Genomic DNA, 13,855 nt, shown 5'->3' with positions numbered 1-13,855 from the left:
ATTAGCTTTAGTGTTTGGAATCATTGTTTTCATACCTATCTCTCTGGCAAAAGGTTTGTGGTAGATACCGACCACAGATCACTGGAGACAATTTGGTGAAAAACATTGACAACTGCATCACCAAGATTGCAACAGCCCTTGGTACAGATTCAAGGTTACAACTCTGAGAAGAGGTATGAGCCAGATCGTTTGATGATCACAGGAAATGCTGGTAAAACTCAGCAGGTCTAACAGCATCTGTGGATAGAAAGCAGGATTAACGTTTCGAGTCCAAATGACTTAAGAGTCATATGGACTCGAAACATTAACTCTATTTCTCTCTCCACAGATGCTGTCAGGCCTGCTGAGTTTTTCCAGTATTTCCTGTTATTGTTTCAGATTTCCAGCATCCGCAGTATTTTGCTTTTAGCTTGATGATCACATCAGACACACTTAGCAGATTACTGAACCCAGTGAAAACAGATGATATTCCCTGCATCTGCAAGTTGACTTGATTGACACGGATCTCGAAGATGTTCTCCAAATTGATCTGGTACATTTTTCACAATGTAAACACCAGCAGCTACAACAAAAAATGGTGAAAGATTCTATACTACAAAAACTGTGGAAAACCATCATTGAAGGATGGTCTGGTTCAATTCAGCATGCCCATGAACACATGAGACCATTTTGGCCTTATCGAGACGAGTCAGGCATCTCCGAGGAATCATTTTTAAAGGCAGGCAGGAATCTTTGCGACCTGATATCCTTCAACAACTCCATCACACACATATAGGCATAGATCAGATGAGAAGTCTCTCAAGAGAGACAGTCTACTGGCCAGATGTGAAGAATGACTTTGAAGTCGTCGTCAGGAAGTGCAAGACATGTGAAGAGCATAAGCCAAATTAGCTCAAAGCACCAGTGATGCCACATGAAGTTCCTACCCATCCTTGGTCCAAAATCACATCCAACCTCTTTCATGTCCATGGCACTGACTTCATCGTCATGGTCAACTACTTTACCAAGTAACCCATTATTCGACAATTGCACAATACATCATGCAGACTCTAAGTGCTATTTTCAGTTTATTTGGCGTGCCGAGAGAGATCATTACGGATAATGGTCCACAATTTATTGGTAAGCCATTTCAGGATGTGTGATAGAAGTGGAATATTGATCAACTACTTCTTTTCCTCATTACCCTAGATCTAATGGCCTAGCTGAACAAATGATCCACAAGGTGAAATCCTTAATTCTCAAATATAGACAGACCAGGCAAGATCTACACATTGCATATGAGAACGACACCTTTAAGTGCAACTATTCCATCATCGGCAGAGCACATGTTTGGCGGTACCAATTTACCCACTTTTACCCGTTCTACTCTCTCAGGAACGAGAGAGAAACTTTTAAAACTACAAGAGGAGATGACCAATGGGCACAATAAAAATGCAGCTACAGAATTGTCAAGTTTACAGTTGGGATAACAAGTTCACATCCAGGATCCCACAGCAGGTACATGGCAGCCAGCCGAGGTAACAAGGGTTTGTTTGGAACCAAGGTCCGATGAAGTCATTTCACACAAAGGCACAATAGTGAGGCGTAACTGAGGACAAATCAGATCCATCCCAACTCCTAACCATACAGTCCTATTGTGTCGCGGACAAGATCTCAAATGCAGTCAGGGACAGCATAAAGAATGACAATCCCAGAGATCACCGTGAGCACTTAAAGGAACATCCAGACAAGGTTACCATGACAAGATCTGGGCATACCAGCAGATTACCTTTATGCTTCAGAGACTCATTGATTCATCTGTTCTATGCACTTATGCAATGGTAACAAAACATGAATGTGTATTGTAAACGTTATACTTCTTTGAAAGGGGAGAAATAATCTTTAAGAAGAAAAAAGTGCTGGAATATGCCTTTAAGGGATATCAGCATGACATCATTAGAAGGGAAATGTGTCATGTGATCAAGTCTTAGTTTCACTTTTGCTTTGAGCAGAATGCATTCGCACAACTCTGATGTTTTCAAGCTTTAGACTGATGTATAACTGTTCTGATGTGCTTAGTCTTTATACATGAGCCTACAATGTGTTTACCCAATCCCTTATGAGCGATTGGTGCCTTGCGTCTTGTACAATAAATAAGCCCAAGGTATAATATCATTATAATAACACAACAGAAGGTGTCACCAAATGCCTCAAAAATCACAAAAAGGGATCTGAATTAAATGACACAAAGAACATATGAACCGTTAGAATCTCCATGTTCAAAATAATGTAATAATATTACTGAATGAGTTCCAATTTGAACACGTTCAAATGAGTTTCAGAGGCATCAGTCTGAGAGCTGCAGTGCCCACCTCATGTTGCACACCCACCCTGCCCGCTCCACACCGTACCCTCCCCCCCAACCCGTCATAACTCTATCGCCTGCAACTCTTCTTCTGTTGCTGAGTGTGGGTGATGGGCGCTGTTACCCTGTCATCAAAGCTGAGGAAGTCAGAGCGAAGACAAAGTGAATTGTCAAGCGATGACAATGCTCAGCTTGTGTTTTCGATTTGAAATGTTATGAAAACACTATTACAATGCGGGTCAGTAATCTACTCTCATTTACACAATTTTATCTTGGTGAAATGATCTCCCGATGAAAGGGCGCTTAATGAAAGTGATGATAAATCCCATGAAATCCTGCTGTTCTGTTTCACTGTGAGCTGATCTTCTTGTGTAAACCCAATTTGGATACAAAGATGAAAGCGCTGGCATCAAAGAATTTATGAATTCTGTTCCATACTGTTCTCTCAGCTTCAGTCGAATGATATTCTTCAAATTAGAATAACTCAGAGACTAACGCAATGCCAGAATATAATTGGGAAAATTACTTTCAATGGCCATAAAATGAAAAAGTCATTAAAGGAAGCAGATGATTGTCTGCTAATCCTATCTGCACATTCATATTCAATTTGTACACATATTCATCCTCTCCACTGATGTCTCATTTCTGCTGACTTGTGATAAATTGCAAGTTGTATGATGGAGGCTACTTATTGTTATTTACACAAACCTCTCATCTACAGGCGATTTACTCTTCAAATTCACATCATTTAGTTTGCCTGTTGACCCTTTATTGCAAGGGGGATGGAGTATAAAAGTCTTGCTACAATGCACAGGGTGTTGGTGAGACCACATCTGGAGTACTGTGTACAGTTCTGCTCTCCTTAACTTAAGGAGGGATATACTTGCATTGGATGCAGTTCAGAGAAGGTTCGTTAGACTGATTCCTAGGGTGAAAGTTGTGCTATGAGGAAAAGGTTGAACAGGTTGGGTCAATACTCACTGGAGTTTAGAACAATGAGAGGTGATTGGGACATGGGAGCAAGAGTAGGCCATTTGGCCCTTTGAGTCTGCTTGAAGGCGATTTGATTAAAACACATAAGGCACTGAGGGGCTGACAGGGTTAGATCCTGGGAGGATGTTTCCCCTTGAGGGGGGATCTAGAATGAGGGAGCAGGAGGAATTTCTGCTCTCAAAGGGCTATTTGTCTTTGAAATTCGCTTCCAGAGAGAAGCTTTATTGAAGTAATAAAGTGGAATTAAGGCATGAAACTGGCAAATGTCAGAAAACTGTGAACACCACCATGAGCCACCGGAGGCCTGGACTGTGCAAATTAGTGCATTCTTACCCAGTCTGTAGAGATGATGGCAGCAGTTGAAGGCAGACATTCGGAACCAAACAACTGCGCTGTTTGCAGTCGGCCATTTGATGCTCACAATGAGGGATGAAAGAAGAGGTGGCAATTGACGACTTCTTGAAGGTATTTCAGCTGCCACCTATTAGACAGTTCAAGGCTGTGTTTTTTTTTTAATCAAGCTCTGCACTTTGATATCCCAGTGATAGCTTGCACACTCTGCGCTATATATTTAAATTCCAAATAAATCTGCCACAGAAAAATAAAAAAAAAATGCAAAGCGACATCAAAGTTTATTTTTGATGTGTGACATTTTCTTCAGTTCCATCAAAGAGCCATTCTGTCCTCTTCCTGGACTGTAAGGATCTATAAATTTCTCTCCCAGATTATCTTGGTCAGGGATGCTTTTTGAATATTATTCATGCTGCCTTTAGCTGATCTAAAAAATACCCCTTCTTTTGAACACCAATGTTGATGCACTTTTCCTAACATGGTGAAAATACTCAGTGAGATAAATAATCAGGTAAGACTCAGAACGAAGAACTGGTTTATCCACAAGCTGTTCCAGGGAAATCCACAGGCTATATGAAGACTGCAGTAAAAGCCTTTCGGTACAGAATTTGGTCTCAGGATGTGAGCAGTGCTTAGCTGCTCACGTTTTTTGCCTTGAAATGATGGTGCAGGGGGCGGGAGCAGTGATATTGGGGTATTGGGGTATTGGGGCAGGGAGTGGCCGGGGAGGATCTCCTTTTTCAGAGGATGTTGCAAATGGACCTCATGAGTGGGGTGTGACAAGGCCAGCATTTGTTGCCCATCCCTCATATTGCAGGATTAGAGTCACATGTAGGCTACAGTCAGGAGGTGTGGCAGCTAACTCTCCGTCAAGAACATCGGTGAGCCAGTTGGCCTCTTACAACGTACTGGCAGCTTTCAGGATCATCAGTTCTATTAAATTCAACTTGAATATGTTGGCATTGTAACGCCCTCTGATCTGAATCCATTCCAACCACGCCAATCTATTGTTCAGATTGGCTAAAAGAGATCATTCAGAGTGCATGAGGATACAAGAAGCCCCCATTCCTGGCTCAGGTCTGGTAGAAACAAAGAGAGACTTGCATTTCGAGAGCACCTTTCATGACCTCAGGACATCCCAATGCATGCTACGGTCAATGAAGTACCTTTGAATTGTAGTCACTGTAGTTGTGCAGGAAATACAACAGTCAATTTTTGCACGGTAAGATCCCACAAACAGCAATGAGATAATGACCAGATAACCTGCTTTTTAGTGATGGCGGTTGAAGGAATCATCATTGGCAAGACACCAGGAATACCTCCATCTGCTTTTCTTCCAAACAGTGACCCATGGGATCTTCACCATCTACCCAAGAGGGCATATTGGGGCCTTGTTGTCAGACCTCATCTGAAAGATGCCAACTTCAGCAGTGCGCACAGGGGCGTACCGATGCCAGGTCTGACAGCATCTGTGGAGAGAAAGACAGTTAACGTTTCGAGTCCGTATGACACTTCTTCAGACTTTTACGTTCAATTCCTCTTGTAATGAAGGATAGCATTCGATTGGCCTTCTTAATTCCTTGCTGTACCTGCACACTAACTTTTTATGACTCATCCACTGGAAGACCTTGATCCCTCTGGACCTCAGAACTAAAACCATTCATATACCTGGAACCATTCAGGTAAATCTCCTCTGCATCCTGTCAAGGACCTTCGCATCCTTCCTCAAGTCTGGTGACCAGAACTGTATGCAATACTCTAGTTGGGGCCTAACCAGGGTTTTATAAAGTCAAACAACTCACCTCTTCATATCAGGCTTTGGCTTCTTGTGTGTTTGGTCAGCCAACAGTAGGTCAGTTTGAAGCATTGCAGGTACAAAAAACACAAGTATCTCATTAAGGTCACAAGATATTATTATACATTCATGTGTGTGTCTTTTTGTCTTTCTCCCTTTCTCTTTGTATCTCTGCTATTCTTTTGGATGAAATGTTACTTCAAGGCCCCATTTGCCCTCTAAAATAGACAAAAGATCCCGCAGGACTATATAGAAATAGATCAGGAGCGTTCCCCGGTGTCCTTGCCAATATTAATCTCTCAACCCAGCAACACTGAAAGAGATTCTATGGTCAGTAAGAGACGGACTTTACATTCATATTGTGCCTCTCACACTCTCAGTGTGCCCTGAAAATATGACCTAGTCCATCCTCCCATGAATTAAGGAATTATGTCACCACTTCTGGTAAGACCGATATTGCTGACAGAATTAGCAATCCATCATGTCATCTGGAAAATCAAACTCTTTGCAAGTTTGAGGCTGGCCTGCTCCAGTTCTTCGCTGCCCTGCTATAGATTCCTGCTCTTCCATTCCCCACGACCTCGAAAGTGGCATTGCCACAGATTGCCAATCCCGCGTCAAGTGGCACCGTCAACTTCCCAACACCTCGCACATTCCTCCCGCCGCCCTCTCAGTTTCCTCAGTGATTGAAATGGCGAGGCATGAATGTCAACCAGCCCTTCCCCATGGCTCCCGCTCAGTAAACCTACTAACTCCTTCTTTGTTTCAATCCACAGGTCACGATTGGCAGATTTCCTGTCTAACTGCCAACCCTCCGCACAATCACTGAGTGGCTGTTTCCGTGAGAACTACGCGGCTTGTTTGCTCTCGTACTCGGGACTCATTGGTGAGTGATGATTCCTACCAGTCTACTGGAGGGTGGGCATGGATATTTTTTAATTCTCTGAGTCCGGTGTAAAGCTTGATTTGACTTAATTCTCATTTGGAATATGTTCCTTCCTCCATCTGAGGGCGCACAGAGAGACTCCAAGAGGCTTCGGGTTGCCATCTCCAACTCAACGTATTCCTGGAGGTTTCGACTTGCCACCTCCAGCTGCCCTGATCCCACATTCTACCATTGGTTGTCCGACATGCCCATGCTTGCCAGCACCCGCCTTCCCTCAGCCAGTTGTAAAACAAACGGGCTCTTCGTTAACCGATTTTCCAATTCTAGACTGTCAGTCAACCAGCCTTTACACAGCACCCCCAACAACTCCCCCACCATCTATAAGATTCTTATAATTCATAAGGAAAGGAAAATGAAAACAATGTTCTTTCGTGCCTCACTGATCTTGCTCCTGACTTTTGCTTGCAACAGTGTCAAGGAGACTGATCATTGATTCTTGAAAACTCCTGGTCAATTCCTAGAGAGACTTGAGCACAAAGTCAAGGCTGATGCCTCACTGCAGTACTGAAGGAATGCTGCTCGTAATGCAAAAGATCCCATGAACATGATTTGAAAAAGAGCAGGGGAGTTTTCCAAGTGTCTTGCCAAAATCCATCCCTCACCCTGAATTAATGTGGTCATTCAGCTCATTTGTTGCTTGTAGGCTCTTGCTTTGAATAACATGGCTGCTGATTTTGTATGTGGTTTCCTGTTTGGTGTGGCTGTGAAACTTCTGTCATTTGCTGAGGCCATGACATGCACACACACATAATTTTGGACCAGAAACGGAACTGGACTAGCCATATAAATACTGCAGCAACAAGCGCAGGTCAGGGGCTAGGAATCCTGCAGTGAGTAACTTACCTCCTGACTCCCCACAGCCTGTCCACCATCTACAACGCCCAAGTCAGGAGTGTGATGGAATACTCGCCACTTGGCTGGGTAGGTGCAGCTCCCACAACACTCAAGAAGCTCAACACCATCCAGGACAAAGCAGTCACTTGATTGGCACCCCATCCACCACCTTAAACATTCACTCCCTCCACCACCGACGCACAGTGGCAGCGGTGTGTGTACCATCTACAAGGTGAACTCACCAAGGCTTCTTCGACAGCACCTTCTAAACCCGTAAGCTCTACCACCCAGAAGGACAAGGGCAGCAGATAGAAGGGGACACCACCACCTGGAAGTTCCCCTCCAAGCCACTCACCATCCTGACTTGGAATACATCGCTGTTCCTTCACTGTCGCTGGGACAAAATCCTGGAACTCCCTCCCTAACAGCACTGTGGGCGTACCTACACCACATGGTCTGCAGCAGTTCAAGAAGGCAGCTCACCACCACCTTCTCAAGGGCAATTAGGAATGGGCAATAAATGCTGGCCTAGCCAGTAATGCTGAGATCACATGAAAAAAATTATTAAAAAATGCAAATATTAATTTCACTATTATTATAAATTCATAATGATCTGCTGCAGAGAAACTGGTTAGTTTCCATTAATCTATTTTTAAAACAGAAGATTTTGGTTCCATTTGCTACTGAGAGGTTTCTGCTTGATATTTTAGTCTGTGGTTAATCTGTTTAAAATATATCAATGTATTCCAAGCTCTAATATGATTCATCTGCTGATTACACCAAGGATGCTTCCCATTGTGTACACCAGCCACTGTGAACGTTCTGCTGTTGTGACTGAAGCTGCTGTACATGGTGGATCTCACTGCGGAGAGGCACCAACGAGAGTCCCGTCTCCCCCACGCGAAAGGGACTGAGCTAGCGCCCTTTCCTCTGAAGGGGAAGACAGCCAGTCCAAATCCTCATTCAGAGCCCTTGGCCCAGGCTGACACTCCCCCAGTGCAGGCGTGTGGGAGTGCTGCGCTGTGCTGTGCTGATGGGGATGCTGTCTTTGCTTGAGATGTTAAACTGAGGCCCTGGCTGCCCTCTCAGGCAGATGTGCAGGTGTCTGTGGGAAGAACAGGGGAGTTGTCCCCAGTGACTACGTCAAATTTATCCCTCGCTCAACACCACAAAACAGGTTATCTGGTCGTGGTCACGCTGCTGCTTGTGGGAATTGCTGGGTGTAAACTGACTGCTGTGCTTTATTGTCTGAAAAATGCCTTGGGGGTGCCCTGAGGACGAGAAAGATGCTAGATAAATGCAAGCTCATTTCTTTATACCGTTGCCCTCCATCAGCCAATCCTAGAGCAGTGCTCCAGGACGCTTGGCCAGGGGTGGTGATTCATGCAGGATATCAGAGAAAGGAGAGAAAACCGATGGACAAGCAAGTTAAAACAGTTTAAAAGTTAAGAAAGGACTTGCATTTATTTTGCGCTTTTCATGATGTCGGAAAACGCTTTACAGCCAATGAAGCACTTTTGAAGTATCGAGACTGTTGTTATGTTGAAAGCAAAGCAACCATTTTGTGCACAGCAAGCCCCCACAAACAGCAATGTGATAATGACCAGTTCTTGTGTTGTTAGTCTTTTCTTGTCATGTTGATTGCGTTATAAATATTGGCCGGGACACTAGGGATACTCACGTGCCCCCCACCTCTGCCTCACCCCCCATTCCCACCACCACCACCCCCCCCACCTCCCCCACCCGCACACCCACTCCCCACCCCCCCACCCGTCTTTGAAACAGCGCCATGGGATCTTTTCCACCCGAGCAGGCAGGTGGGGCCTGGGATTAACGTCTCACCCAAAAGACAGCACCTCTGACGGCGCAGCACTCCCTCCGCACTGCACTGGAGTGTCAGCCTTGTTTTCTGCGCTGAAGCCCTGGAGGTGGGACTTGCAGATTGAACCTTGAGTCTCAGAAGTGGGAGTGTTCCCAGCTGAGCCACAGTGTCGAGACAGACACTGTCATGTGAAAATCCTTGCCATTCCTCTGAACTTGTCTCTGACGCCATAAAACCCCATAGATGTGCGGAGCCCACCACTGCCTCTCCCCTAGCCTGTATGGCAGCTATTCGACCACAAGGGGCTGAATGTGCCCCTGTGCTCCGCGTGGAGACTCCCGCTGGGTCTGATGAAGCATGAACCAGGGAAAAACCACGGGATTTGTCTCTCCCGGCCCTACCCCAACCTGGTCTCCCTGTCACCTCCGTTTCCCAGCGACAGGGCTCCCGAGGCTAACGGAGGTGAGGTGGATCTGGGCCTCTGCTTGCCCATTGCCTCAGGGCCTGCTAGCACTTGACCAATGGCAGGCAAGTTTGGGTCTTCTCAGGCCTCAAAAAAAAAAGACTCGCTTCTCAGTTTGATACTAAAAGGCACCAAAAGTGGAAACTGGTGCAGGCTTTTTGAAAGAAAGTGTTCAAAGTTGGCTTTGTGTTGGTCACCCTAAGTCCTGTGTAGATCCCGGCTTGAACTGACTGCACTTTCCTTCAGGTTGTCATTTGTCCTTTAATCAGCTCAGTGAGTAAAGGACACGTGAAAAGCCTTGTTCAGCAAAAGGGGCTTTAAACGGAATTATTTTTAAAAATTCAGGCAAATAATCAGCAGAGCAGGAGACTTCAAAGGCACTGCTATTTCTGCCTGGCTGAGTGTGCACCGAGTGCATTGGAGGGACACAGATGAAAGCATCAATTTCATCCAGGGAAGCAGTGTCAAAATAAATGGCTTGAGTGAGAAATTGCTCCTTTGAAGCTTTCCTGCCTTATGTTTAATTCGGGGAATATGGCAAACAGAGTGAAATTCCTCTTCATAAAATGATCCTTCAATGCGTTCCCTCGGTTAGCGCTGACCTTTTACTTAAATTGTGTCAGCGATTGGTGTCTTGTTGAGATATTACATGGAGAGAAGTGTCAGAACCCGTGACGCCCCGAGTTCCATTTCCTGACGTGACCTGCTGACGGACTGGGCAGGAGTATAACAGTGATATCCCAGCTGTCAATCCTGCCCCGTCACATTGAAGCCCTGAGCTATACCCTGTATGTGAAAAAGGTGCTTTCTTCATTTCATCCCTTGAATGTGGGCGTCATTGGCGAGGTCAGCATTTGTTGCTCATCCTTACGAATGCCCCATGAGAAGGTGGTGGTGAGCTGCCTTCTTGAACCGCTGCAGTCCATGTGGTGTAGGTACACCCACAGTGCTGTTAGGGAGGGAGTTCCAGGATTGTGACCCAGTGACAGTGAAGGAACGGCCGATATGTTTCCAAGTCAGGAAGGTGAGTGTCTTGGAGGAAAAGCCGTGCTGCTGTTGTTCCCGAGCATCTTCTGCCCTTGTCCTTCCAGCTGGAAGAACATAACAATTAGGAGCAGGAGTAGGCCATTTGGCCCCTCATGCCTGATCTTCCTATAAGACCATGCTGATCTGATTGTGGCCTTAACTCCACTTTCCTGCCTGTGCCCCATGACCATTGACTCCCTTGTAGATCAAAAAATTGTCTCAGTCCTGAACATTTTCAATGACCCAGCCTCCATTGCTCTCTGGTGTAAGGGTTGTGGGTCTGTAGATGGTACACACTGCTGCTACTGTGTGTCGGAGGGAGTGGAGGGAGTGAATGTTTGAGGTTGTGGATGTGGTGCCAATCAACCGGGCTGCTTTGTCCTGGGTGGTGTTGAGCTTCTTGAATGTTGTTGGAGCTGTACTCATCCAGGTAAGTGGGGAGTATTCCTTCACAATCCTGATTTGAATTGAATATAACTTGTACATCTACTGACTTGTATTGAGTACAAAAGCAGGGAGTAACGATCGAACTGTATAAAATGCTGGTTAAGCCACAGCTGGAATTTTGTGAACAGTTCTGGTCACCACATTACAGGAAGGACATAATTGCTGTGGAGGGAGTACAGAGGAGATCTACAAGAATGTAGCCAGGGCTTGAAAATTACGATGGCCTGAGATAGGGTAGACAGGAAAGACCTGTTTCCCCTAGCTGAGGCGTCGATTACCAGGGGACCTAGATTTAAGGTGATTGGTAGAAGGATTGGAGGGGACATGAGGAAAACTTTGTCACTCAAAGGGTGGTGGGCGTCTGGAATTCGCTGCTTAAATCGGTGGTCTACTGCCTGTTTGGGGACCCAAAATTGGTGAAAAAAATCCACTGCAAACTCTAACTAGTTATTCTGAATCCTCAGCAGTCTAACCAGACATTGTGTTACATTTATTACCATCCTGGGGCTGATCCATCCATCAACCAACAAATCTGGTGGATGACCTGGTCGTTATCCCCTTTGCCGTTTGTGGGATCTTGCTGTGCCAAAAAAAAATTGGCTGCTGCGTTTCCTACATTGCAACAGCGATTACACTTTAAGTAAGTCCTTCGTGGCCTGTGAAGCGCTTTGGGGATGTCCTGAGGTTGCGAAAGGCATTGCAGAAACTGTAAGTTATTTCTTCCAAAATCCGTTCGGTGACATGTCTCGCTCATTCTGCCTCCTGTCCCCTGCAGGAAGTGACATGACCCCAAACTACATTGACGCAACTGACATTGTGGTGGCTCCATGGTGTACCTGCAGTGGCAGTGGAAACCAGAAAGAAGAATGTGACAAGTTCCTGAACTATTTCAAAGTGAATGCCTGCCTCAGTGAGTATTACAATGCACATGGGCTCAAGTACATGCTTCTTTGTTGTACTTCTGTTAGGATGTATTTTCAGCTGCAGCCTCTGCATGTCCCTGAGGCCCAGGATTACATGAAATATGAAAGCAGCTGGTGGCAGTGCCTGAGGCATTCATCTTCTAACTCATAAATAGCAAGTAAAGATCATTGTAAGCATAATTGTACCTTAATGTCAGTGTCACAGTGATCTTTGATCATTGTTCAAAGGCCTGTGAATTGGACAATGAAAGACTGAGTCTCAGTGTGACAAGGCTGGCATTATGCTTGCCTCCGAGCCGGAATGTCATGGATTCAAGCTCTACCTCCACCTGAGACTTGAGATAATAATTGAGGCTGACGCTGCCAGTGGTAACGTTGCACTGTTGAAGATGCCATCTTTGGCATGAGCTGTTAAACCGAGACCCCACCTGCTCTCTCAGGGTGAAGGTAAGAGATCCTGAGGCATTGTTTTGAAAAGGATTAGGGGAGTTCTCCCCATTTTCCTGGCCAATGTTCATCCCTCAATCAACATTGCAAAAAAAAAAACCAGATGATCTGGTCATCACCACATTGTCTGTTTGTGGGAGCTACTGTGTGCAAATTGGCTGCCCTGTTTCCCTATAATAGAACAGTGACTACACTTCAAAAGTATTCGAGGATTGGAAACTGATTTGGGATGTGGTGAGGTGGTGAAAGGTGCTATAGAAATGCAAGTTCTTCCTTTCCTTGTGTGTAAGGATAAACTGTAGCGTTTTTCACACTGGGATGGGGTAGCTTAGGCTGGATTTTGGTGTCAGATTCAAAACGTAAATTGTGCCTGTGGCTCTCTCAATGATCGAGGTCTAGGGACCAAATGGCGGACTGCAACCAAGCTCTTAAGTTCCCACTGAGCCCGAATTTCTTCATGGGATGTGGGTGTCGCTGGCAAGGCCGGCACTTGTTGCCCATCCCTAACTGCCCTTGAACTGTGTGGCTTGCTCGGCCATTTCAGGGGGCAGTTAAGAATCAACCACATTGCTGCGGGTCTGGAGTCACATGTAGGCCAGATTGGGTAAGGAGGGCAGATTTCCTTCCCTAAAGGACATTGGTGAACCAGATGGGTTTTTTCAATAATTGATGACAGTTTTGGCCACGTGAAGAGCGCAATGCAAATGCAAGTTGTTGTTGTTGCAAGAGCGAAAAAGAGTCTTTCATCAGAAAATGGGCAACCTGTGTGTTTCGGGAAAGCTTCTGTCCGCATTCTGTAAGTGGACCAAGTTGACAAATTGAACATGCGAACCTTTTGAATGACTTTTCTCTTCTAATAGGCGTTTTTTTTTCTCCCCTTGCTGCTGCAGGAAATGCGATGCAAGCTTTTGGGAATGGTACGGACGTGAATATGTGGAAAACCAGTTTGCCCACTCTGGCCACACTGCTGCTGAAGACAGAGAAGACGATTGAGAGCGCTCAACCCTCTGACCACATTAAGGAAATCACCACAGCTGACGATGCTAACATTTTCACCATGTGTTCTGACCTGCAGGTACAACCCCTTCTGCCCAAATGCGGAAAGAAGCTTGGCGTGGCACCCTCCGCTAACTCGCACATGACCGGCAGGGGCAGTAATTTACCCAAAGAGGCCAAGTCCATGCAGACCTGAGAGAGGAGGCAGTAATTTTGGATTCCGCCATTGGCTCCATCAAGCCTGCATCCAGATTTCCTGCCCCCTGGGTTCTGCAATGCCCTTCCAGTTCCTTCATAGGATGTGGGCATTGCTGGCTGGGCCAGCCTTTATTGCCCAACACTTAATTGCCCCTTGAGAAGGTGGTGGTGAGCTGCCTTCTTGAGCCGCTGCAGTCCATTTGGTGTAGGTACACCCACAGTGCTGTTAGGGAGGGAGTTCCAGGATTTTGACCCAGTCATTTGAAAACA

At 45.7% G+C, this 13,855-nt stretch overlaps 1 protein-coding gene across 2 annotated transcripts in view; it reads left to right on the top strand.

Annotated features, from left to right (window-relative positions):
- Positions 1 to 13,855, top strand: part of LOC121290178 (GDNF family receptor alpha-2-like) — a 255,039-nt gene that overhangs the window by 227,881 nt on the left and 13,303 nt on the right. For both annotated transcript variants that reach the window (XM_041210435.1, XM_041210434.1), the window contains 3 exons: positions 6,260 to 6,369; positions 11,797 to 11,931; positions 13,282 to 13,466. In XM_041210435.1, coding sequence (XP_041066369.1) covers positions 6,260 to 6,369; positions 11,797 to 11,931; positions 13,282 to 13,466 — 430 coding nt within the window. The remainder of the gene's footprint in view (positions 1 to 6,259; positions 6,370 to 11,796; positions 11,932 to 13,281; positions 13,467 to 13,855) is intronic.

Source organism: Carcharodon carcharias, chromosome 17 (genome assembly GCF_017639515.1).
Source record: "Carcharodon carcharias isolate sCarCar2 chromosome 17, sCarCar2.pri, whole genome shotgun sequence".
NCBI lineage: Eukaryota > Metazoa > Chordata > Chondrichthyes > Lamniformes > Lamnidae > Carcharodon > Carcharodon carcharias.
The sequence above is the reverse complement of the archived record's forward strand: the minus strand, read 5'-3'. Positions and strand labels throughout refer to the sequence as shown.